Raw genomic sequence first — 26,734 nt, 5'->3', positions numbered from 1 at the left:
CTTGCACCACAGTGGATGCCTTCCTCACCCTGCATGGGCTCTGACTCTCTGATTAGCTGACTACGGTCCTTCCCCCATGATCAGCCCCACCTGATAGCTTTTGGACTGAAATGTTTAGAAAGAGGAGGAGAATGGAAAGGAAAGGGGAAAGAGGAAAGCCTACTTTGAATGCGAACAAATTTGCTGTTGTTGTGATCACTCACAAAAGCTCATTCAAAGAAGGGGCTGCCTTTTCTGTTTTAACCTTCCAGATATTTAAACTAATTCCTGAAAGTTGCTTAATCATTGAAAGCTTAATTAGTACTCAAATTCCTCTATCAGCCCTAGAAGAATACAACTTTTAAAGTGCTACATGTGTGTATTGGAGAAACAGATCAATTGATCATGCTATTTTCTAATATACAAGGTGTTTCTTGTGTACTTTTTTTCACTTTTTCTCAACTAGAATGTAAATTCCACGATGGCAGAGAGCATGTCTAACTCATATTTGCAATCACAGGATCTGGCACACTTCCTGGCACCTGTAGGCCCTAACAATATTTATTTAGTGAACAAGTTAGTTGAGTTCCTTTAGACCAGTCTTTCAGAACAAATAGAAAGCTATTTTGTTCAGGCTTGTGAAACTTCAGGAGAAACTGACCAGCATACCAGACCTAGGTCATGACATCCAAATTTGTCACAGAGCCTGAAATAATAACCCTGTGCTCAAAGATTCAAGCAAAAAGTGCCTCTGCCCAACACTTGGTTGAGCTCATAATCAATGGAAAATCTTCTACCACCTGTAGAGTTTGACCCAATGGTATTCTTTCTAGTGAATTCTTCCATTAGCCTTTCTCTTTGCGTAATTTTCTTCTCAGCTTGGAGCCCAGATCCTGGTTTAATTTCACTTTCTCCAGACAAAAACTACGATCAGTGCCCCTTGGTAATGATTCTTTCCAACTCCTTCTTCGTCTAACAGAAAGATCCAGAATAACCCTTAAGTTCTCTCACTATAAGGAATTAGAACCCTATCTTGCATCTTATCCAACAAAGTTACATTCAAACAATTCTAAATACTCATGAAAACTGAAGAATTAAGAAAACCTCAAATAATAACATAGAAATAAGTATTCATTCACAGCATTCTCAATCGTATCTTAAAATGATTAAATACCCAAATCAATGCTTCATCCTTTCTAAAGTTAATTTCATTTGTATTTTTGCTGATATAATGAAGCTAACTGTATCTACATATGTCACAGTTAATTACCAATCTCTGAAAATTGTGATAATTACCTAATGTGTGAAAAAAACAGAAAAAAGAAAAAGAAGGAAAAGAACCCTCTAACTGAAAGGATCTTTTCTCAAAGGAAAACAGACAAATAAGAGGATTGCTTCCAAATTTATTGATGCTTTTTGTTTTGGTAGACAGAGAAGAGGCAAAGATTTCCAAACAAAAATATCAAACATTTTATTGATGTCTGTTAGATTATTTTCTTATGCTCCTTAAAGAATAACATTTGTATTGATCTTCCTTTCACATTAACATTGATTTAAGAGAGAAAATAAGTAGCCTTCTGCTTTTTCTGTTTGTTTTCCTTCCTTGAGTTCTCTTTTGGAGCTCTTGAGACAGTAGGCACAAATTTTCACTTGGTGTGGGATTTTCACTTGTATTTTAGTTTTTCAAACAATGTATTTATCAATTTATTCTACATATAATTATTGATTATAGACTTTGTGTCAAATACTTAGCTAGACATTAGAATTATAAAAATGAAAAAAATCAACCTCAACCTTTGTCCATTTTAAGCTTAAAATTTATTATGAAGAAATGAAACTTTTTAGTTTTAATAAATAACATGGTTGATTTTTTCCCAAACCTTTTGATTTTCTCAGTTCTAAATTTGGATTTATTCTCTGTGTGTGTGTGTATTCAAATTCAAATACCTATTCTAAATTTAAATTACTAGTATTTGAGGCAGACACATTGTGTGCTTTCTTATGTTCCTTATGAATAGCTTTTCAATATGAAAATTATGTAAATCTTTCGAGTAGACAAATTGAATATTTTAACTAAATATAACAGTTCTTTATTTGGTCAATAAAGTTCCTAATCCTGAACACTGAACCCTATATTTTGTTTTCCAGAATGCCAAGTTTAGTTTTTTTTGTATGTTTTAATGAACTTAACATATCCTTCCTTTGAATGGCAGGTACCTCATGCCTCTATTACCTTTTGTTAAAAAATATTTTTAGTTGTTGAAATCTCATAAGTATTTAAGAATTTAAACCATAACTCCGAATCTCAAATGCTATCGTTACAACCTAAAAATGGAATGTTATACAAGCTCTCTATATATTTCAGTTATATTTAAGTCATTTATCATCCAAGATCACCTTTTGGACTATTTTTATGGTAATTTACCACTATTAACTGATTTGCATTAAAAATACTGTGAATTTCTGGATTCATAGCTTCTTTTCCACTATCAATTCTAAACTTTTTTTTTTTGGGCCTTATGTTTTGGGAAATTAGAATAATTCTATATGATGCCTGTACTATATCTGTATTGCTGCCTACTAGAAGGTTTTATACACACCCCAGCATCTGTAATTCAGCATGATATAAAGGCCTTGCACTATCTGGCATGCCAAGTGGTCTAGCGATCTTCATTAGGCAGAGGTCATATCTTAATAAAATCTTCATTTTAAGAAGGAATCTTAGAGCTGAAAGAAATCTTGTATAACATCAAGGTAAATGCTTTCATTTTATAAATGAGAAACCAGACCTATAGAATGTAAATGATACGACATAAGGGAACTAGTTAGCTTATGACAGAGGAGAAATTTTTTTTAATGTTTTCTGAATTTTTGTACAATGCAATCTTTTTAAACCCTAGTTTAAAATAGGTATTTCTATATACCCCTACTTAGCCTCTACCATTTTTACTAACTTCTCATTGTTATGATCTCGCTCCTCAAAATACATATTCATTTGTATTTACTACTCCTGTTCCTATGATACCTTCAGTGTTGTTACTGTGTGAACACAATTCTAAGCTAAAGAATATGTCCAAACAAACACCTGCACATGGATGTTTATAGCAGCTTTATTCATAATTGCCAAAACTTGGAGGCTACCAAGATGTCCTTCTGCAGGTGAATAGATAAACTGTAGTACATCTAGAAAATGAAATATTATTCAGTGCTCAAAAGAAATGAGCTATGAAAAGACATGAAGGAAATTTAAATGCATATTACTAAGCAAAAGAAGCCAATCTGAAAAGGCTACATACCATATGATTCCAACCATATGACTTTCTGGAGGATGCAAAACTATGGAGACAGTAAAAACATCAGGGGTTGCCAGGGGTTGGGGTTGGAGAGGGCTGGTCAAACAGGCAGAACACAGAGGATTTTAGGACAGTGAAACTATACTGTATATTATAATGATGGATACACGTCAATATACCCTTTTCCAAACCATAGAGTAGACAACACCAAGAGTGAACCCTAATTTAACCTAGGGACTTTGGGGGAATATGATGTATCAATGTAGGTTCATTACTTGTAACAAATGTTGATGGGGATATTGATAATGCGGGAGAGTATGCATGTTTGGGGGTAGGGGGTATATGGGAAATCTCTGTACCTTACTCGTAATTTTGCTGTAAACCTACTACTGCTCTAAAAAAATAAAAACTTTTTTAAAAAAGAAAGTTGCCGCAAGAAGAAAAAAAGGAATTTGAAGGAATATACAATCACCCTAGGTATTAACTATAGACAACTGCACCAAAGAACACATAGTCACCCTAGATATTGGGTGTCAAATGGAAAACTGCCCCAAAGATCACACAGCCACCACAGCCTCGTGTCCAATGTACAACAGCAGTGAGATGAATAGTGGAACACTCAAGTATTCAAAGAATGTGAGTTGAGACATGGTTTTGTCCTTTTTCATAAGTGGTTTTAGAAAACTCAGCTAACGACTACAAGTGATAACAATGACAATAACTCATCTGATATTTTGTGTACTGAATGTAACAAAAATATTTGAGTGGGAAATAAAAGTCATAATAATGGTCATAATAATTGTATATAAGGGTCACTATAAACACAATAAGGACAGTGTGAAATCCATTCACGTATTTAAAGGTGCCACCAAACTAACACTTTCATCATTATAATTTCATGAAGGCGAAACTAATAATCTGCCAATAAATATTTTTTTGGTTGCCATAAGCATAGTGAGGATGAGAACCTGTGTTACTTTATCTAACAATGTTTTTTGTAAGACACCAATATTCAACATATATAAAAAATAAATGAATAATCTTGATGAGGAAGACTCTATCTCCGTCTACCCCCTATATCATAAAAACTAAATATGAAAATATGGTAGTTGTGTAGCCCCAGCCAAGATCCCCTAGAAAGCATCTGTCATAGCCAGGCTATGATTAAAACACGTGCATCTCATGTATACCTCTCATCTTCCAGCCTCCTGTTTTCTGGACTGCAGTTTTGTGACACAGTCTATCAAGCACACAGTTGAAGCAATTTACTTCTGTTAAAATCACTCACAGCTGAATTGACTCTCAGATGACCAAAACTGTTTGAAGGGCACTAAGTGTCTTTTTAAAAGTTATTATATTATTTTGGAATTGTACATGACACAAAAATTTAACAGTTAAATTGACATTTCCCCACATACATACATTGGTGGTTCTTCTACTAATAAAAACTTTTTTATTACTTAGATTCCAGGCATATGACAATTTTTCTCATTCAATTCCAGTTTTTTGTTTGTTTGCTTGTTTGTTTCTGATATAGAGTATTTATGTTAGGATGAAAAACCACAACAAAATTTTTCAGAAGAAAAAATACACTTGATTCTGTTATGTTGCTCAGCCTCATCTTTTATTACAACCTGATCCTCTTGGCTGTAACAAGAGGTTCTAACAAAAGCATTGAAAAAAAGTTCTCCCAAGTGTTATTTGCTGTTGCATAATTTTCATTGTCAAAGGTAGTAAACGTTTAAAGGCCTTATCTCTTCCTATATTTCCTGAATTCTTGGGATGGGATTATCTAATTTTTCCTTACTCTCCAGTGCTGCTCTCATCATTATTTATCTACCACCCTCTGGGTTTCTTTATTTGAAGTCTACACCATCTGTCTCAGCCACCCACTTAATCATTCCTCTCGTTCCCTCTTGTCCCTACTCCCACCACAATGCATATCAATTCTGGACTCCCTAAAATGGTATCACTCACATTTATTTTTATTTCTACTTCAAAGTTTACTTCAATCATCTGGCCTTGAAATGTATTTGGTAAGAACTTCTAGATGCCTTAAATGCAGACATATCCATTGTCTTTAAGTACTCATTAATAGTATTACATAGATATTTATGCTTACTTCTTATGATCTCAGTCTTCTTACCATTGACCCCTCATTGCTGTATGCATATTTCAATGTCCTCTGCCCTCTGAAAGAACTCAAGTAAGGAACATCAATAAGAGTACAACTTTGGAGGCAGAAAGCCTTGTACAAATTCTGGCTTTGAAGCTTGCATGCTGTCTGATAACAGATAAATGTGGAGGTATAACAGGATAAAAAAAATACTTTTTTCTTGGAATTTCAGCAAGTCTCAAAATTGAGGTCAGTTAGTGATAGGTAACCCAAGTTCTAAAAGAAATTGCTGGAAAGATAGCAGAAATGATATTGTGGCTATAAATCTCTATCCTCACCTCCAGCCTCTATGAGAGAAGATCAGGAATTTGAAGAAGAGTTCAGAGAAGTAAGGGAATTCAAAGGCATTGGGTATGTAGTGCTATTTTCTACTTCTGGGGCAGGGGAGAAAAGTACTTCTCACTTATCAAACCAAATGACAAGGACTTCATTCTTGGAGGTTGTGACAGTTTTTAAGAGATCTGTATCTCACTCTTGCATAGATGTTTACTATCAGTGAAATTGAAACCTGAAATGATGCTTTGGGGCCATAACAGAATGCAATGAGAAAATACTTGGGGAACCATGACTTGATATCCTTGGTGTTGGAGACATCAAGGCAGGAAGCATCAGAGAAGAGTCTGAGCGAGGAAAAGAAGTCAGTAGTTGGAAAAGTGCATTTCCAAGCTTTGTGGGGCAAGGAGCCATGAGTTTCTAAGGGCAAGTGGACATGGTAGGACGTAGCTGGACTCAAGGTCTCTCAATGGAACTCGGCTCTATAGGGCTGTCTGCTGAGGCAAGGGAGCCCCAGAAGCAAGTCTTTGAGTGATGCATTGCTTGAAGCAGGAACTGAGGGAGGAACACTGAGAGAAGTCAGCTAGGAGTCCTTGGTCCACGTTGGCAATTATACAGTGAAGAAGTCTCTAAAAGGTCCCTCATTAAAAATGAAAACATAAATGCCTGCCTCATTGGAGAGTATTATGGCCATCCAGTATTAGCCCAAAACTAGGCTACACCATTACTATTTAAAATTAGACTTTTCTAGTAGCTGAAAATGGCCAGAAAACTGCAGATAAATCATCCAAAGCCTGAGAAGGGAGATCTGGCAACAAGTTTAGAAGAAATTATGGGAGAAAGACCTTTCCAGTAGTTCAGCCCAAACAATATCTCTTCTACCCTCAGTTTCCTTAATTGGAAAATGAGAATAATGCCATTTACTTTTTAAGCCTAATTGGAGTATTGGAGAGGAAGACCAAGGTTGAGAATTTATATGCACCTAGCATAGTGATTTGCACCCAGTCGTTGCTGAACAAATGGAAGCTAAATAAAAAGGACCTCCAACTTAAAATTTAACAATTTGTTAGTCCTCTCTTAGCTATCATTAAATTCCAACTACTTCAATTTTGCTCTGATCTTTTACAGAGTACATTGTAGTGATCTCCAATATTGGATTACTTCCAATTTCCTTTTTTTTTTTCCCTTATTCTTCTCCAGGCTAAACTGTCCTGCTGGAAAAAACGATGACAAAAATGCTAACTTAGCCCAATACAGATCTATACCTCTTCGTCACGTCAGGATCCGTCTGAAAACCTATAACAGCTCTCTTTTGATTACAAAATCAAAGTCAAGCTTTTCTGCCTATCACATCCTCTATATACTACCAGAATAGATATCATCATTCATTAATTTATAAATTCACTCAACAAATATTTATTAAGTACCCACCATACAGCAGAAACTCTTCTAAGAGCTGAGGATACAGAATGAATAAAACATAGAAAGACCTCTACATTCAATGAACTTATGTTCTAGTGGGAGAAGCAGATAATAGAGGAGACAAATAAGTAAAACATGCTCTATCTTAGGTAGCCAGTAGTATAAAGGAGAAAAATAAAGCAGAGAAAGGAGATACCAAAATGTCATGGGTGGATGTAATTTTATATCATGTGGTAAGAGAAAACCTCAGAGAGGAGGTGGCATTTGAGTGAGGACCTTGAAGAGAAGGGAATAAACTATGTGGATATTCAGGGAACAAACATCCCAAGCAGAGGGAATAGAAAGTGCAGAAGCCCTGAGTGGAAGTGTTCTTGGTGTGTTCCAATATTCACTGTACCTGGGACTGCAGGAGAAAGTGGATGAGTACCAACACAGAATGTGGGAGAAGTAGTGGGAAGTCAGATCACGTAGACTTTTGTAGGACAGTGAAAGGACTTTGGCTTTTATACTGAGGGAGATGCAAAGCACTAGAGAAATTTAAGCAAAGTAATAGCACAAACTGACATATATTAACAGGATTACTCTGATAGTTATGTTGATCAGACACTGTAGAGTACCAAAGGAAAAACAAACAAGAAAACAAAACAAAACAAAAGACACTTAGTAGGCTACGACAATAAATCAGTTGAAAAATATTGGTAGCTTGGACTAAGATGGTAGCAGTGGAGATGATAAGAAGTGCTAATATTTTGACGTGCTGATGCATCAGATGTGGGCTGCAAGAAAAAGAGTGCTCAAATGAGACTCCAAGTTTGTCATGAGCAACTGGAAAAACGGGGTTTCCATTTCCTAAGATGATGAACTCTATGAAAAGAGGAGGTTTACGGGGACTATCTGGTGCTGAGTTTGGGACACATTAAGTTTCAGGTTAGTGTTAGACATTCAAGTGAAGATATCAAGAACACCGTTAGATGTTTAATTCTGGATGTCAGGGGAGAGTTCTAGGCTGGAGATTGAGATGATATATAAAATGAAGAGACTACATGGAATTACCAAGGGAGTGAGTGCTAACAGAAAATAGGCAAGCTCCAAGGATTTATCCTAGGGACATACCTACATTTAGAGGTTAGGGAGAAGAAAAGGCACCAGCAAACCATAAAGAGAAGGAATGGCCAGAGAAGCACGAAAAAATTACGACAGCACAGTGACTTGAAAGCCAAGTGAAAAATTTGTTTCAAGAAGGAAATAGACATCAACTGTGCCAAATTATGCTGACAGCTTAAGAAATATGAGGACTGAGAACTTACAGTTAAATGGAACAACATATGGATCATCAGTGACCTTGACAAGAGCAGTTTTGCTGGTATTGGGGGCGTTAAAGTTGACTGAAGTGCGTTTAGGACAAAATGGAGGTGGGGAGTGGTTCAAGACAGTGAGTTAAGCCAACTCTTTCAAGGAGATGTTGAAAAAGAAGAGAAGAGAAATGGACATATCTGTGAGAAGTATTGCTTAGATGGTTGTTTTTAAGGGAGAATAAACAGCATGTTTGCATGCAGTTTGGAATAACCGAAAAGAGAGAAAGAATTGATGACTGAAGAGGTGGGAAGAATTATCAGAAAGGTGCTCTTGACTAATTAAGCAGGGATGGCATCTAGTGTGCAATAGATGTGCTGGTTGTCATTTGAAGCAGGAACAAAGCATTCATAGTAATAGGAGAGGAGGTAGAGTATAGGGCTACAACTGCAAGTAAAGGGATAGATCTGATGGTGGGACTTGTGGGAATTTTCTTCTATTTTTACCAATAAAATAGAAAGTAAGATCATAAGCTGACAGAGAGGATTGGAGTGGATGTATCAGGGGGTATGAGGGGAGTGCTGAAATTATGAAATAATAATTTACAAAGTGGAAGAGCCAACAGACAAGGGAAATGTCACGTGATTGATGGAGAGCATTAGAGTTCTGCTTGAGGATCTGATCATGACCGTATGAGTCAGTGTGACTGTCCGTACGACTGTAAGAGTAGTCTTCACAATAAGCTCATTATTATACTAGATCAGTCTCTTCAACATGTCATATAATCATCCTGTTTTGTTCACCTCCTCATCTCTTCCTCCCACTTTGAATCTCTGTGTTCTCCCTTATATCTATATGTTCCACTCATTATTCATTGGCTAACTCGTGGCTCATTTTTCTATGAAGCCCTTAGTAACAAAACTCTCTATCTTATCTTTCCCTCTATAATTTTCATTGGCTTTCTCTAGTGGTTGACAGAACATACTTGGAGTTATACTTCCGGGACTCAAATGTCAGCGGTGTGACCTTGGAGAAGTTACTTAACCTCTCTGAGTATGTTTCTAAATCCACAAAACAAACACAACAAAATATAGGATATACTTTGTGGGCTTTTATTGCGAATCCCATGAGATAATGCAGGTAAGCTACTTAATGCAATGCCTGCTACGTAGTGAAAGTTCAACAAATATTGACTAGTAGCTACATTTACTATTATTACAGAATTTATTAAGTCATGTATATTAATTAATTCATGGGGGAAAAAAATCTTTCCCTAAACACTAATCACTATGAGCTCACTAAAGATAAAAACTGTGTGCTATATATTTTTTTTTTAATTTCTCACAAAATACCAATCAGAAAATATAAGAAAGTCCCACATAGAAGTCACAGAGCTGAAGAATACAATAACTGAACTGAAAAATACACTAGAGGAGTTCAACAGAAGAGTAGATGAAGCAGAAGAAAAGACTGTCAACTTGAAGACAAGACAGTGGAACTCACCCAATCAGAGCAACAAAAAGAACAAGAATTTAAAAAGTGAAGATAGCTTAAGAGACTTACGGGACAACATCAAACGGACTGACATGCACATCATAGGGCTCCTAGAAGTAGGAGAGAGAGTAAGGGGCAGAAATCTTATTTGAAGAAATAACAGCTAAAAACTTCCCTAACCTGGGGAAGGAAACAGACACCCAGATCTAGGAAGCCCAAAGAGTTCCAAATAAGAGGAACCCAAAGAAACCCACATGAAGACATATTACAAATAAAATGTCAAAAGTTAAAGAAAAGGAGAGAATATTAAAAGTAGCAAGAGAAAAACAACTTGTCATGTACAAGGGAACTCCCATGAGACTAACAGCAGATTTTTCAGCAGAAACTTTGCAGGCCAGAGGGGAGTGGCACCATATACAGCTGACCCTCTGTATCTGAGTTCCACATCCACATATTCAACCAACCACAGATCAAAAGGCCTACAACGGTTGCATCTGTACTGAACAGGTACAGACCTTTTTTTTTCTCGTCATTATTCCCTAAAGAATAGAGTATACCAATTATTTACATAGCATTTACATGGTAAGTAGTATAAGGAATCTAGAGATGATTTAAAGTATACAGGAAGACGTACATAGGTTATATGCAAATATATGCAAATACTACACCATTTTATACAAGGGACTTAAGCATCTGAGAATTTTTGGATCTTCAGGGGGTCGTGGAACCAATCCACGACAGATAGCAAGTGATGACTGTATTCAAGGTACTGAAAGAAAAAAACTGCCAACAAAAAATGCTCTACCTGGCAAAGTTATTATTCAGAAGTGAAGGAGAGATAAAGAGTTTACCAGACCAGCAAAGCTAAAAGAGTTCATCACCACTAAACTGACCTTACAAAAAATGTTAAAGGGCCATAAAACTGAGAGAAAGAATGCCTTTTCTCAGGGGAAAAAATAAAGCAAGACACAATAAATGCAATAAATAAATGTATGGTGAAAAACATATTAGTACACATATTTTTTACCCTAAAATTATAACCACTACATATGTTCCATATATTTCAAGTTAGAATTGGAGTGTACACAATAAAATCATTTACTTTTTGACATTATTTTTAGTATTTTTAATGCAGCAAAATTACATGGCAATATTAAGATATTAAATATTAAAACTCAAAGACCAAACACAAACTTTCTCATTTATACAGCAATTATCATTCAGAAAGTGTTTTGGTTTCTACAAGGAGACTTCGCAAGATCGTGAAAATATTAATTACGATATACAATGAGAATTTTTAGACATATGCCATCTCCCATGTCAATAAAACACTGTCTTACTGTCATGGGTTAAAGTATATTAACTATGAAATCAAATTCTTCCTCAGCAAAATAACATTGTATATTGGTGTTAGAACAATTTAGCCTTCCCTTAAGGCACTGATATGTGTGCAGAAAACATCTATCCGTGGGAAAAAATAGTGAGGAGGAACTTTATACAAAAGTCAAATATTTCTTCCACATAGGATTTTTCTAGCAATATCAGAACTATATGCTTTCTTACATTGAATCAATCTGCAAATGTTTGTTAAGAAACCATCTTTACTTTTTAAATTAGGTTTTTTATGTGGTAAGTAAAAAACTACACATTTTAACCACAATGTCTACTTTTCAGGGGCCAATTTTAGAAATATCAGAATCTCAAAATTTTTAAAAAGTATATTTTACTCAATTATGCCAACACTTTACAGATAAATGTAGCCTCAATTTCACAAAGAAATAGAAAATGAGAATATTAATTGGATTTCTGATCTCTGTTACGCAGCTTTCCTTTTTAATTTGAGAATTACTATAAATTTCATATACTTATAAAAACTTTGCCTGTGAAGATAACTATAGTTTCTACAATAGTTTGATTTATCTAATGTGCTCGTATGTGGAATTAATTTCACTACCCAAATTAAAAGTAGTATTTAAGTACGCCTGTGTGTGTGTGTGTGACTGTGTGTGTGTGTAATCAGCAATACCACCAATCTCCTAATCACCCAAATTTGAAACATTAATCATCTTTTGACTCCTCTTTATTCTCTTCCCTTGTATCCAGTCAGTCACCAATTATAAAATACCATTTCAAAATATACTTGGGATCATCTCTACTTACAGTTTGTTTCCCACTCCTTCTTTGCTTTAGGTTTAAAACACAAGCACATGCATATACGTGCATGTGTGCACCCCCCCACACACACACACACAGATACAATCGAAAATTCAATCACATTCCCTTCCCCCAGGAAACTATCCTAAATCTGGTGTTTACCTTTTCCCTTCATCTTAATTTATTACTACACATCGCTTTATGTGTCTAAGGCAACTATCTTAGTCAGGTTCCTTATCTAATCATATCTACGTGAATACAATAGGCAATAGGTAATCCTATTAAATTCAGGCAATTAGCAGACACTTGGTCCTGCCCAGAACATCCACAAGACATTTGGTCTATGCCAAAAGGTCCTTGATATGTGGTCCTGTCTAAAACGTCCATAAGACATTTGGTCCACAAGACATTTGGTCCACACCAAAAGGTCCTTGACATTTGGTCCATGGAAATGTTGGGTCCACATTAAAAGGTCCTTGATATCTGGTCATATTTGATCCCATCCAAAACACCCATGAAGACATTGTGTCCAGGCTAAACGGTCCTTGATATTTGCAGGACCATTTGGTCTAGCCAAAACATCCATCAGACATTTGGTCCACACCAAAAGGTCCTTGATATTTGGTCATATTTGGTCCTGTCCAAAATTTTGCTGAAGACATTGGCTCCAGGCCAAAAGGCCCTTGCTATTTGGTCATGTCCAAAACCATTTGGCATGAGCCAAATATGCTCATGGATGTTTTGGACTGGTCAAATGTCTTATGGACATTTTGGACAAGATCAAATGTCAAGAACCTCTTGGTGTGGACCAAATGTCTTATGGACATTTTGGATAGGACCAAATGTCCTGCAAGGATTCAGCCTTCTATAATATCTGCTGTATAAAACTGCAGGAATATATATTCTTAAATATCATGTCCTTCATGCCATATTTCTGCTCTAATACCTTGTAGTTGCCTACTATGACATGTCTAAACCAAGGCAGAGGCATTGTTTTTAAGACTCTTCATCATCCTCTCTAGGCCTATGATCCAGAACGGTTAGTTACAACTTTCCATTCTAGTTGTGTTGTCTCCTCATAAGTCCTTATATACTTTCTGTCTAAACTGTATCACCTTGTTCCATTCCTCAATTATACAAAATTTCTGCATTTTAAAAACTGTTTTTCCCTTTTCTTCTTAAAATTTTTCTGTATTTTTTAGAATAAAAGCTATCACATTTTATTGATATGAGCTCTGATTTTTTTTTTTTTAAAGATTTTATTTATTTTTTTTTCCCCCCAAAGCCCCAGTAGACAGTTGCATGTCATAGCTGCACATCCTTCTAGTTGCTGCATGTGGGACTCGGCCTCAGGATGGACGGAGAAGTGGTGCCTCAGTGCGCGCCCGGGATCCGAACCCGGGCCACCAGCATTGGAGCGCGCGCACTTAACCACCAAGCCACAGGGCCGGCCTGAGCTCTGATTTTTAATGAAGATTAAAAAAAACAAATATTTCTGTCCCAAATAACATAGAATGAAAATATAGGGAACAAAAGAAAATAAGAAATATAAGGAAACATGAATAGCCATGATAGTGGGTAAATATAAAATCCTTTTTGTCCTCAATAACTTAAGTGGGAAATATCTAAATAAAAATATGATTATATGGTAGATTTAGAAAATTAAAATTAAATTATCTGCTTTCTCAACTAGAATTTGCAAAACAAAAGAAAAAAGATATTTGGTCAACTTAAATATATGAATTCTGAAGGGTATAAATTAAATAATAGCCAGGGTACATACCTAAGTTTACCTATAAACTTGTTCTTAACAGGTAGTTTCACTGGCTCTGCTCTAACCAGAACTGGCTTGCTCCTCAACATGCTTTTCTTCTTACTCAGAAAGTTATCTCCTTTCTGACTAAGCCTGGTTCCATACACATCTACCCTATAAAGCCTGGCCCTATGTATACCCTCTTAAAAAGCTTTCCTTTACCTCACCTCCACATAATAGTGCTACTAAATTCACATTTCCATGTGCTATAATTTTTTAGATATTTTCTGTCTTGCATGCACAATGTTCTGCAATGGAGAACTGTATTTCTGGGTTTTCATGGGTTCTCAATTAGATCTTGATAAGTGCATATATATAAAATAATAAAAGATTTTTATTTTCTAAGAAGATGAGGCTGTGAATAGAAAGCTGAAAAGTTTATTTGCAATTCCGGGAAGAAAGCATCTATCATTAAAAAAGTGTTCAAAGAACAAAGTTAGAAGAATCATACCTCCTGATTTCAAAACTTATTACAAAGCTACAGTAATCAAAACAGTCTGGCACTGGCATAAAAACAGACACATAGACCAATAGAATAGAACAAACGTCCCAGAAATAATTCTTTATGTATACAGTCAAATTATTTTCAACAAGGGTGCCAAGACTACACAATGGAGATGGGACAGTCTTTTTAAGAAACGTTGTTGGTAAAACTACGTAGTCATGCACAAAAAATGAAGTTGGACCCTTACCTTACATCACATACAAAAATTAACTGAAAATAGATCAAAGACCTAAATGTAGGAGCTAAAACTATAAAACCCTTAGAAGAAAAGCTTCATGACATTAGATTTGGCAATAATTTCTTGGATATGACACCAAAAGCACAGGCAAAAAAGATATAAATAGATAAACTGGATTATATCAAAATTTAAAACTTCTGTTTTTAATAAAAAGGACAAAATCAACAGAATGTAAAGGCAACCTACAGAATGGGAGAAAATATTTGCAAATTACAAATCTGATAAGAAGTTAATATCCAGAATATACAGTCATGCTTTCCTTAATGATGGGGATCGTTTCTGAGAAATGTGTCATCAGGTGAATTTTTTGTTGTGCAAACCTCATAGAGTGTACTTACAGAAGCCAAGACGGTACTGCCTACTACACATCTAGGCTATATGATACTAATCTTATGGGACCACCATTGCATATGTGGCCCATTGTTGACAAAAACGTCGTTATATGGTGTATGACTATATAAAGAACTCCTACAACTCAACAACAACAAAAAATAAATGACTGAATTAAAACATGGGCAAAGGACTTGAATAGACATTTCTCCAAAGAAGAAAAACAAATGGCCAAAAAGCACATGAAAAGATGCTCAACATCACTAATCATTAGGGAAATGCAAATCAAAAGCACAACAAGATACCACCTCGCACCCATTAGAATGGCTATTATCAAAAAAAAAAAAAACTGAAAAATAAAATATTGGCAAGGATATGAAGAAACTGAAACCCTTGTGCACTGGAGTGTAAAATGGTATAGCTGCTATTGAAAACAGTAAGGTGTTTCCTCAACAAATTAAAAATTGAATTAGCATATGATCCAGCAATTCCACTTCTGTGTATATACTCAAAAGAATTGAAAACAGGGTCTCAAAGAGATATTTGTACACCCATGTTCCTAGTAGGATTATTCACAGTAGCCAAATGGTGGAAGCAACCCCCGTGTCCATCAACAAATGAATGGATAAAAAAAGTGATATACACATATAATGGAACATTACTCAGCCTTAAAAAGTTAAGAAGTTCTGACACATGCTACAACATGGATGAACCTTGAGGACATTATGTTAAGTGAAATAAGCCAGTCACAAAAAGACAAACACTATATGGGATTCCATTTACATGAAGTACCAAGAGTAGTCAAATTCATGGAGACAGAAATTAGAACGGCGGTTGCCAGGGGCTGGGGAGGGGGGAGAAAGTGAAGTTGTTTAATGGGTATAGAGTTTCACTTCCGCAAGATAAAAAGAGTTCTGGAGATTGGTTGCACAATAATGTGAATATATTGGTAGAGGAGGGAAAAGACTTCTCTACCCTCTTGGGTTTAGTACCTGGAGCCTGCAAATTAAACTGACATTAAAAATTAACAGCAGAAAAGGTATATAACTTTTATTTGATGTTAATATTTTGGTTTTTACATGTATGGAGGCCTTCATAGAAAACAAGGGAAGACTCAGAAAAGTGGTTAAACTCCAGGGCTTATATGTTATTTTAACAAAGGGTGATAAATTGTGGAGAAGTAACAAGAGAAAGGAAATGGGGTTTGGGTTTCTAGCGGTGGGAAATTGTTGGAAGGCAAATATATGGGGAAACTAGTGAACAATAAGCGTTATTTAGCAAGGGTTAGTTTATGCAGATTCATCTCAGCACCATCACCATCTCCAGTGATAAAGGTTGTTGTTCTCTTCCTGGTTCAAGAGAGGGAGACATCTTCACAAGTGAAATGTATGCCTTCCTGTGTCTGCTTTTTCTCTATTGCCTTCAGCTCAAGACACTCTTTATGCCAAAGTAGTATATTTGGCGGTGACATAGTCTGATTCCCTTCATACTTAACACTACTGAACTGTACACTTAAAAATAGTTAAGATGGTAAATTTTATGTTATGTATATTTACCACAATTTTTAAAAATTTCAAAGTAATAGTGTCAGAAAATTAACTTAAATAAGGAGACCGTTGAGGGGTATTTGACATGTAAAGGTAGTTACACAACATGCTTTCTGCCTACAGAAGTACACAAATGTGTCCCTGTGAACATGCCTGGAAATGTTTTACTCAACTTTCTTATTTGAAAGGAAAGTTATAGTATAACAGTATTATTATTCCAAAGATAATAATACCTATCATCTCCATCTTCTTCAAATACATATATACATTTATATGCATACATAAACACACATAGACATTCTTAACACACGAAGTTTAATTTGGGTAGTAAAATTAATTCCACACATGAGCACATTACATAAATCAAAGTATTACAGAAATTATAATTTTCATCACAAGCAAAAATTTTGTCGGCATATGAAAGTTGTAGTAATTATCAAATTAAAAAGAAAAGATGTGAAACAGAGATCAGAAATCCAATTAATATTCTCATTTTCTGTTTCCCCTTTGTGCAATCAATGCTACATTTATCATATTTTAATTCATGGGAAAGGCAATCCATATAAATGGATAGGTACACTTATGAGACTGAGCACAGAAAAATACATACTACGGTTTATTTCTGTTTTATGTAGTAAATCAACTCTTTGTCCTTCGAGAGCAACTTACTCAGAATTTGTATGCTACAGCTCTTCTTCCACTAATAATGTAACACTGCTAGAGTCTTTTTTTCTTTATCAGCTTGCAAGTGTGCATATGTAAGGAGCAGTTATTTGGTCTAGGATATAAATAGCTGAAATAAATTTCCTGTTTCCTCATTTTTTCTCTGATGAAATATATTTAAATGCCAGCTGCATTATAACCTTCAAATAACTCAATACCAGAACTTGAAGTGCTATTAAATGAATGAATACAAGTAAAGGCTAAAGAACCTTAGCATTTTGTTTTAATTGCCCATAGCTTTTTTATAAATATTCACCCAATAATTACAGTCAATTTCTTATTTAACAAGAATTGCAGAATAAAGGGAGAAGCTGATTAAAAAGTTTCCTTGCTTCGTCCAAAACAAAAGAGCTAGAGGGCATAAGAGAATTCCACAGAAAAATAATAATAATCAATATAAAAATTTCACCAAGAACTCGGAGCAATCCTATTCTTTCTTTGTCATTTTGCAATTACAGGTGTGTCCATACAATATTATAATTAGCTGTTTATGTAAATATATTCCTTTTACTCCTCCAGTCCAGGTCTGTTATATCCATTTTTTTGTTCTCAAAGCTAAGCCTGTATTACGTAAATGACAGGGATTGGTTGGTTGGTTGGCTGATTAGTTGGTTTAATCAGTAAAAGGAAACTGGGGCTTAGAAAATTAATGACTTACCCAAGATCCAAGAGTAAGCCAGAGAGCTAAATCTCAAACCTGTGTGTTTTGGCTCCATAACTAGAGATTTTCTGCTTAATTACTTGAAAAGTCTCTCTCCACAGTTGGCTTTTTGTTCCCCCTATTTGTTTTGCATATGATGGAATAGAGTCATGTACTCAGCTCATTGATTATGATCATAGTCATATTGTTTTCTTTACTTCCAGGAAAGCATAGACGCATGGGATGTCTTAGCAAACCACAGATGTCCTAGCAAACCAAAATGGGATTTTTGTCTGGCTTTCATGGAAATACAATTCAAATACTGTTTACAAACACACACATATAAATGCATCTACGAATTTGCTTAATGTTTGTGTCGTTGCTTTTGTATTTTTATGGAGTTTTATATATCCATAAGACTGTCATATTGCTAGCACTGTCTATTCCAAGAACCCAGCAGATATTTAACAGCTCTGTTTATTACTAAAAAGAAATCATAGTATCTAGGTGCTTAAGGTCCACTCGACTTACTTAAATGTGAGTTTCTCAAAGATGCTTTCCCTCAGGACTCTATTCTCTATCCCTTACCATCTTTGTTCTTTTATTTTTTTTTTTAATTTTTTGTTTATTGCAGTAACATTGGTTTATAACATTGTAAAAATTTCAGGTGTACATCATTATACTTCTATTTCTGCATAGATTACATCATGTTCACCACCAAAATACTAATTACAACCCATCACCACACACATGTACCGAATTATCCCTTTCACCCTCCTCCCTCCCCCCTTCCCCTCTGGTAACCACCAATCCAATCTCCGTCCCTATGTGTTCAATGCAAAGTGAAATAAGTCAGAGGGAGAAGGTCAAATACCGTATGATTTCCTTCATTAAGTAATAGATAATAACAACAATAAACAAACACATAGGGACAGAGTTTGTTCTTTTTTTTGATCTAAGTTCCCTGAAGCAGGGACTTAGTTTTGTTCACTGCTATATCCCCAGCACATAGAACAGTACTTGGCACATATTAGCATATTAGCGCAAAAATAATGTGTTTAATATCTCTTAATGAGTTTCTTTAATTTGGTATTTCTCTCTCTCCAAATACTATTAGAAAAATGTTATGGGGCCGCCCCGGTGGCGTAGTGGTTAAGTTTACACATTCTGCTTCAGCAGCCTGGGGTTCGTGGGTTCGGATCCCAGGAGTGGACTATGCACTGCTCATCAAGCCATGTTTTGGCGGCATCCCACATACAAAGTAGAGGAAGACTGGCACACGTGTTAGTTCAGGAACAATCTTCCTCAAGCAAAAAGAGGAGGATTGGCAACAGATATTAGCTCAGGACCAATCTTCCTCACCAAAAAAAATCTTATGTTTAAAACGAAACAAAATGACATCTATGTACTTGCTTTCTGAAAACAGAAATATTTAAGCCCTGTGCTTTTCTTAAATCCAAACTATATAAACTGATAAAATTTTATACCCACAACTGATGAGAAATATGCTAACAAATCCTTAATGCTGATCTATCAACACATCCAATTAACAATCATTTTTCTCAAGTTCTGAATCAGAATTTTATGACATTTCACTTTTCATTTTTTTTTAAATTTATGGAGGATGGGCAAAGGAGAGAGCAGGTTGGTTACAGCTGTCTGGAATTTTATTTATACATATATATAGACTACAACAAGAATCTCAGAAATTGGGGGCCCTGAAGAAAGTAAGAAACTTAGTAAGGGCTTCAACTTGATTGCACTTAAACTATCCCAGTACCCTGTTATTTGTGATACTATGATTCTACATCCCTCAAATAATTAAAGATTATATAAAAATGTATTATACTTATTAATAAATTAAATATAGTAAGTAAATTAATATAAATATTTAGACATTCGTAGGGATGGACATTCCAGAACTTAACTACAATTTGTCCGAATGTTTCATCACAATTGCCTCCAAGAAAAACTGTTTTATCTAGTCTCTTCTCTGTGAAAACAGGGGATATTTACTTAGATTTATTTCTCTGAACATATCTTCAAATATTTGTAGATTGATACTAAGGCTAAGCACAACACTAAACTATTTGGACAATTTTCTGAATTCAGTTGAGTTAGTTTAAGGGCATATTCTGGTAAAATATGCTGAGATATTTGAATGAATGCACTTTTTGGGCGGTTTAGACACTTTCTAAATAAATATTAACTTAAGTTTTCCACTAAAATAAATCAAGTTCTTTTTTAACTATTTGCAGATCCCATTTTATATGTCTTTTTGTAATTTATATCAGTCACCACTGAGGCTAGCTTAATGTGTCCATATCTCTTTAAGACATAACTATCCAAAAATTAAACTGGAACTGACTAATACCAAAATTGAAAAAAAGTGTTCTCTACATCAAATGAGTATTAACAGATTTCTACATCTTTTAAATAACAGTTTGGGTGGCTGATTCATGGTATGTTTTTCAACATTGGTTGTTCCCAGGCAGTCACAGAACTGAGTCATTGAAGATGACTTGCAAATGTCCTCAGTGAACATCACACACACTTTATGATTTGTCTAGGAATTTGGATGGTATTTGTGTTTTCTGATAGTGTACACGATGGTGTCACATAAAAAATAAACTAGAAAATTATTTATTTCACTAATATTATTTCATAGACTATTTGTAAAATCTCAAAATTCAAGCAATGATATCCACAGTAATTATAGCATTTTGTGTACTTTTTATACTAAGCAATTTGAATTCTCCATTTTTAAAATGTTGAATTTTTCCACAGTTTTTTTTTTTTTTTTTTTTGTGAGGAGGATCAGCCCTGAGCTAACATCCATGCCAATCCTCCTCTTTTTGCTGAGGAGTACCGGCCCTGAGCTAACATCTATTGCCAATCCTCCTCCTTTTTTGTTCCCCAAGCCCCCAGTAGATAGTTGTATGTGATAGTTGCACATCCTTCTAGTTGCTGTATGTGGGACGCGGCCTCAGCATGGCCTGACAAGCGGTGCATCGGTGCGCACCCGGAATCTGAACCTGGGCCGCCAGTAGCAGAGCGCGAGCACTTAACTGCTAAGCCATAGGGCCAGCCCCGAATTTTTCCACAGTTTAAGGCTTAATTACTCAAGTACTTAATATGCTAAGTGATTCTTAAAAGAAGAAATCAGCCACAAATATTCTAAATGGCTGCTCAATGAAGATTTTGCTTTTTTTTTTTTTTTCCTGAGGAGGACTAGCCTTGAGCTAACATCTGTTGCCAATCCTCCCCTTTTTTCTTGAGGAAGATTGGCCCTGGGCCAACATCTGTGCCCATCATCCTCTACTTTTTATATGGGACGCCGCCACAGTGTGGATGGCTTAACAAGCGGTGCATTGGTGCACGCCTGGGAATCCAACCTGCGAACCCTGGGCCGCCACAGCGGAGCATGCACACTCAACCACTGAGCAACTGGGCTGGCCCCATCTCTTTTCTTTTTTAAGTGATGGCTCTTACTAAAGCAGTTCTTACCTTAATCATCCCAGATTTGATATAAAATTTAATTTATTTATGTTCTGATAGTTGAAAATACAGATCTTTCAAAAATTTGAAAGAGTGTTTATGTGGTTTTCCTGAATACATAAGTATCACATTTACCCATTTTATCACAACATAGTATATAAAATAAAGTAATAAATGCAACATTATAATATTATAAACTTAGCATCTAAAATGCTCAAAATTATTTAGAAGAATATGCTTACCGTATATCTTTAAAAGTGCAAATGTGTCTACTACATATAAACAAACATACACAAATATGGACAGAACTACCTGTAAAATTATTTAGGCCTTTGGAATGTACAAATGTAATAGTCAATGTTTTAGCCATTTGTTGGGGGCCAAAAATATCTATAATATGTAGTTACTTGTGGTCTTGTTGAGAGAGAGATTTTAAAATCATACAAGGGTACACAAAACCAGTTACTTAGCTACCAAATGAACCTTTTGACTACACAGCCCCAGCATCTTAACAAAGTTTTGGTTACTCTATTTTGGTCTTATCTGAAATAATTCAGAAAGAAAGAAAAATCAGATTTAGTAAATATGATGTTAATATCACTATGATACTACTGTAATATAACCCATAATAGGTGGAAAATTTTATTTGCATTAACTATGATTTTATTTTATATAGGGAAAGTCACTACATATCTAAAAGAACAACTTCTATTTACATAGAAGTGTGTTCTGGAGCATATTGGTAAACTTGGAGATTTTCTAAAATCTCAAGACTTATCTTTTCCGAGTGTCAAGAGTTTGCTTTATAAGGACTGTACACTAGAATAACAATACTGCCACTAAATATTCTGATTTTTATTACATCCATTTAAAATATGTTCAACAATCTACAGCATAGCTTACAATTAATCACATACAAGTTGAATTTTTCAACATCATTTTTCATGCTGTATTATTATTTCCAAGTGAATATTTCCTCCATGGCTGAAAATTGAGCATTCTAATTGTAAATAGCAGCATAAATTGCTGGAACCCATAGTAAATAATTTTTAAAGGGTCAAAAAAATCTCATAGGCAAGTGGCTATTTTTACTCTGGAATAGCCATGTGTATAGTTTTTCAAAGTAAAGTGTAAGAGCTTTCTATGTAGGCAAGGAAATAATCTATCAAAGAGCATGTTTGCTCTGTATTTGGCAAGATAAAGCAAAGCAAAACAAAATACATCTAATGAAGGAAAACCTGTTAGGATTGTGTATTCTGTAACGTCTTCTCAAGTAACACATTTTGCTCTACCAGAGAAGAAAATCGTTCACATGTCTCATCATACATATGCACAGTAAATTCCTGCTGTGGCATAGGTATTCAGAGGCATACAGTTCTAGAATTGAAATAATCTGAGTTAACTGACATTCTGAGATACTCTGAAATATGGAAGTTACTAATATATATAGGATTATATAACACATGTAAACTCACCCTTCTAATCTTACATCCGGCAGACTTCTGTTAAGGGCAATCAAATCACTGGCCATAAGGTTAAACTGATTGATTTTAAACAGTTCTTTCATTTTCTCCTGGTCATCTTTAGGAATCAGCACAGCCTTTCCCATTTCTCCTGGCCCTTCTTGGTTTCTTGAAATAACAGCTGTAAGACACACACAGGTACACACATACATACAAACACACAGATAATGAACTGAATAAATAAACTTACGTGTTGGATTAGATTCTGAAGTTTATTTATATATTGGCTTAATATAATCATCAGTTCTCTATTGATTACTTACACACCATACCATACACTAAAAAAACGATCTATTTTAATCAATTAACTCAATGCTGCATGTTGTTTTTCAAGTCTAGGCATATTATACTATCTGACTGATCATTAAGACTTAATAATTAAGCAATACAATACACCAAAACTTTAAACTTCTCTGTCATATTTTATCACATACTTATTAGAAAGGAATGAAGTTGAGCACTGGGCAGACCAAGTTGTGCAAAATAAAAGACCTTTTGAAAATATACCAAGATTAATTTATTTTTACATCCAATTAAATGTTTTGATATTTCACATATCTAGCACCATTACATCTATTTAAAGCAAACGAGGTTGATAATCCTTTATGGAAATTTGATTCCTTTGTCAAAGTATTTTCAAATAAGTAAAGAGAACTTTCATAGTGGTGACACATAACTTCAAACTTCAAGTTGGATTTGGATGCTATGTGCTCCATAATGGGAACTTCACAGCAATATTCTTGGCTTGACTGTTGATTAAGAGAACTCAGGATTCGATATACAGGCTAATGTTCCTCCCATTTCCTCCAAGATATCACTACACTCATGTCCCTTCTAGTTCTAAAATACATATCTCAATGTGTGTGTGTGAGGTGTGTGCACTCATACGTCTGTCTGTCTGTATATTAACATATAATAATAAAAGTTTCCAGTCAATCCTAATGTACCCAGAAGTTACTCTTCCTAATGACATTAAATTAGGTTAAACCGAAAGAAATGTGGTTCCGGTCTTGACTCTCCCAATGTTTTGCTATATTATAGTTACTAACACATCAACCTTACTGAATTTAGTTCCCACACACTTTAAAGGGAAAATATTTGGAAGCAAATTACATTAACTATTGTAAAAAAATTTAAAGGATATAATACATGTGAAAATAATTTGTAAATTATAACATTTCATAAAAATACAAATTCTAAAATAATAAGAATATGCTCAATACTAAAAGACAATAAGGGAATTTTCCTCTGACTTGACCTTCATAGTTATAAAACATCAAGCCTGGTATTACTAGTCTAATATACAATTGCTCGTCCAGGTGATTATCCTCTTGGAAACGTTTTCCTGACTTTGGAATGGCATGAGTGAAACTATAAAAGAGAATAGGCATTTCTAAGGACCTTCAGATATGGGTATCAGGAAGGTGATTAGCCTGGAAATCCTCTCATACATAGAAAAATGATAAGAACTAGGAAAATTTTAAATCAAAAAGATATATGTATCCGAATTCAAATTATTAAAAAAATTATCATCTAAAGAAAGTTTATGAAGAATCTCATTCACTTTAAGAAGCAAAAATAGAAATGATGTCTGGAATTTTATGAGAAGCATATTTTGCTCAATTTAAGAAATAAAATTCTAAGAGCAATATTTTACTTTAGGAGTTTGTAAGTTTATTGTTCTTAACATCAGATGCGGTTTTTGGAGTTGGCTTTGGCTGAATTTGTGCTCTTGGTGAGACACCGGACTTAGATTGGCATTAAAGTACCTTCCACTTCTAGGATTTTTTTTAAAGTTTTGATTCTACAAAAAAGCGTTAAGGGGCTGGCCCCATGGCTTAGTGGTTAAGTGCACGCACCCCCACTACTGGCGGCCCGGTTCAGATCCCGGTCGCCCACCGACGCACCGCTTGTCCGGCCATGCTGAGGCAGTGTCCCACATACAGCAACTAGAAGGACGGGACGTGCAAGTATGACATACAAGTATCTACTGGGGCTTTGGGGAGCAAAAGGGAAAAAAAGGAGGAGGATTGGCAATAGATGTTAGCCCAGGGCCAGTCTTCCTCAGCAAAAAGAGGAGGATTGGCATGGATGTTAGCTCAGGGCTGATCTTCCTAACAAAAAAAAGTGTTAAATAGTTCCCTCAGAGTCCTTCTAATTCCGAAGTAAAGAACATAATCAGGCTACATGATACCTATTAACTATGTAACCAACACATTTCATGTATTATATATTACATATATATACATGTAATATCCTAGTGTATCCTAGCATATAACCTTACACTAGTGTATACATATCCTAGTGTATAACCTTAATGCCAGAAAAAAAACAGGATTAATTTTTTTCTAGTAAAGAATTTTTGATATTTTGATACATTAAAGAATAATTAAAGGCTTTGAGGTTAAAAAATTTTTTAGAATTTTTAGAAATTAAAAACCATTCACAGTTCTTTAAAATGTCCTCTATAAATTCCGATAAAAATACATTACATTACAGAGAAATGCACCAGGCTCAACAAAATGCTACAAAGGCTAGGAAGCAGATAAGATTAATTCTTACTCTATGTGGAAAAGACACGGGGCTCAACTACCTCTTAAGGCATGAAGATCAGGTAAGGTACATTTGGTTTTTGCAACACATTCAAAGGTGTGACCATTTCCTTGGCTTAGCGTTATGGAGATTATAGATTTTGGAGTAAGTGTATCATGTTATAGTGTTATTAATAAAAATAAAATTGTCATAAACAGTATCCTTATACCCAGAACTAGTTTGCAAGCACATATAATCATTCTCCTTAATTATCCTCAGTTTCTTAGTGGAGAATAGATAACAATGTGTATCAGGTTAAGTGTCTCCTCCCCACACTTAATAGGTTTTTCTATAATAGCCTTTAATGAATGCATATTTGACATTTTATAAAATGTATTTTCTTGTGCATGAGGAGACCTATTGGTGTTTTTCACCTTGCTTGAGCAAAAGGAATCCTAAGTAATTATAAGGTAGAACCAGTCTTTTTCTTTTTCTGGCTCATACCTGGAACAACGCATCTTACTGGAAGAAAACGTGATTTTTTTTTTTTTCCAAATAATATAAATAGGAAATGGAAAAGATTAAGTAATTGGGCTTTGTGGCTTGTCTCCGATCCGCAGTACCTTTAAATAGCAACTCCTACTTTTTTTCTCACCTGTTGATTTCTCTCCACTACGTAACTTAAAAAAAACAAAGACCATTCACACACACAAAATAACATGCTCCCTCACAACTGAACTAAAAAAACAAAAAAAATTCTTATTGAAATATTTGTGCTACTTTTCTCATAGGTAAATGTAATAATAAGGCAAGTAATTTAACATTATGATTTCTTGATTATTGTTTTGAATTTGGATGGAAATGTCCCAATTATAAAGCTGGCTTGGACTGCAAAAATATTTTTATATACCATATAGTAAGTTATTTTCTTCCTAATTATATGGTAAAATCATTAAAAAATAAATAACTAATTTGACTTAAAGTTACATTATAATGACTATAAAAATATAAAAGCAGAATAATTTTATATGTATCTTTCTTTTTCTTTAACATAGCATGTACTGTAAAGATTTACAGATTTATTTAAATCTTAGAATTCCAATTGATAAAAAGGATGGATGACCATCAAAATATAAATAAATCAACTGATCAGTCTACCAAAAGGAACACTACATATTAATTGCATTATTTGCTTATGTACACTGCATCATGAACATTTTTTCAATAGCAGAAATGCCCCATTATCAATGAGCACTGTCTTTTTGAAAAAGAGAGATGAGAGAACCTATATCTAGAAAAAA

General features: G+C 34.8%; 1 protein-coding gene across 10 annotated transcripts in view; it reads right to left on the bottom strand.

The window, feature by feature from the left end:
* The window catches only part of GALNT13 (polypeptide N-acetylgalactosaminyltransferase 13), a 919,989-nt gene that overhangs the window by 248,617 nt on the left and 644,638 nt on the right, over positions 1-26,734 (bottom strand). For all 10 annotated transcript variants that reach the window (XM_087435225.1, XM_087435227.1, XM_087435224.1 and 7 more), the window contains one exon: positions 22,854-23,022. In XM_087435225.1, the coding sequence (XP_087291351.1) occupies positions 22,854-23,022 (169 nt within the window). The remainder of the gene's footprint in view (positions 1-22,853; positions 23,023-26,734) is intronic.

Source organism: Ceratotherium simum, chromosome 9, assembly GCF_057802395.1.
Source record: "Ceratotherium simum simum isolate JZ-2026a chromosome 9, ASM5780239v1, whole genome shotgun sequence".
Lineage (NCBI taxonomy): Eukaryota > Metazoa > Chordata > Mammalia > Perissodactyla > Rhinocerotidae > Ceratotherium > Ceratotherium simum.
Note: the sequence above shows the minus strand (reverse complement) of the source record. Positions and strands in the feature narration are given on the sequence as shown.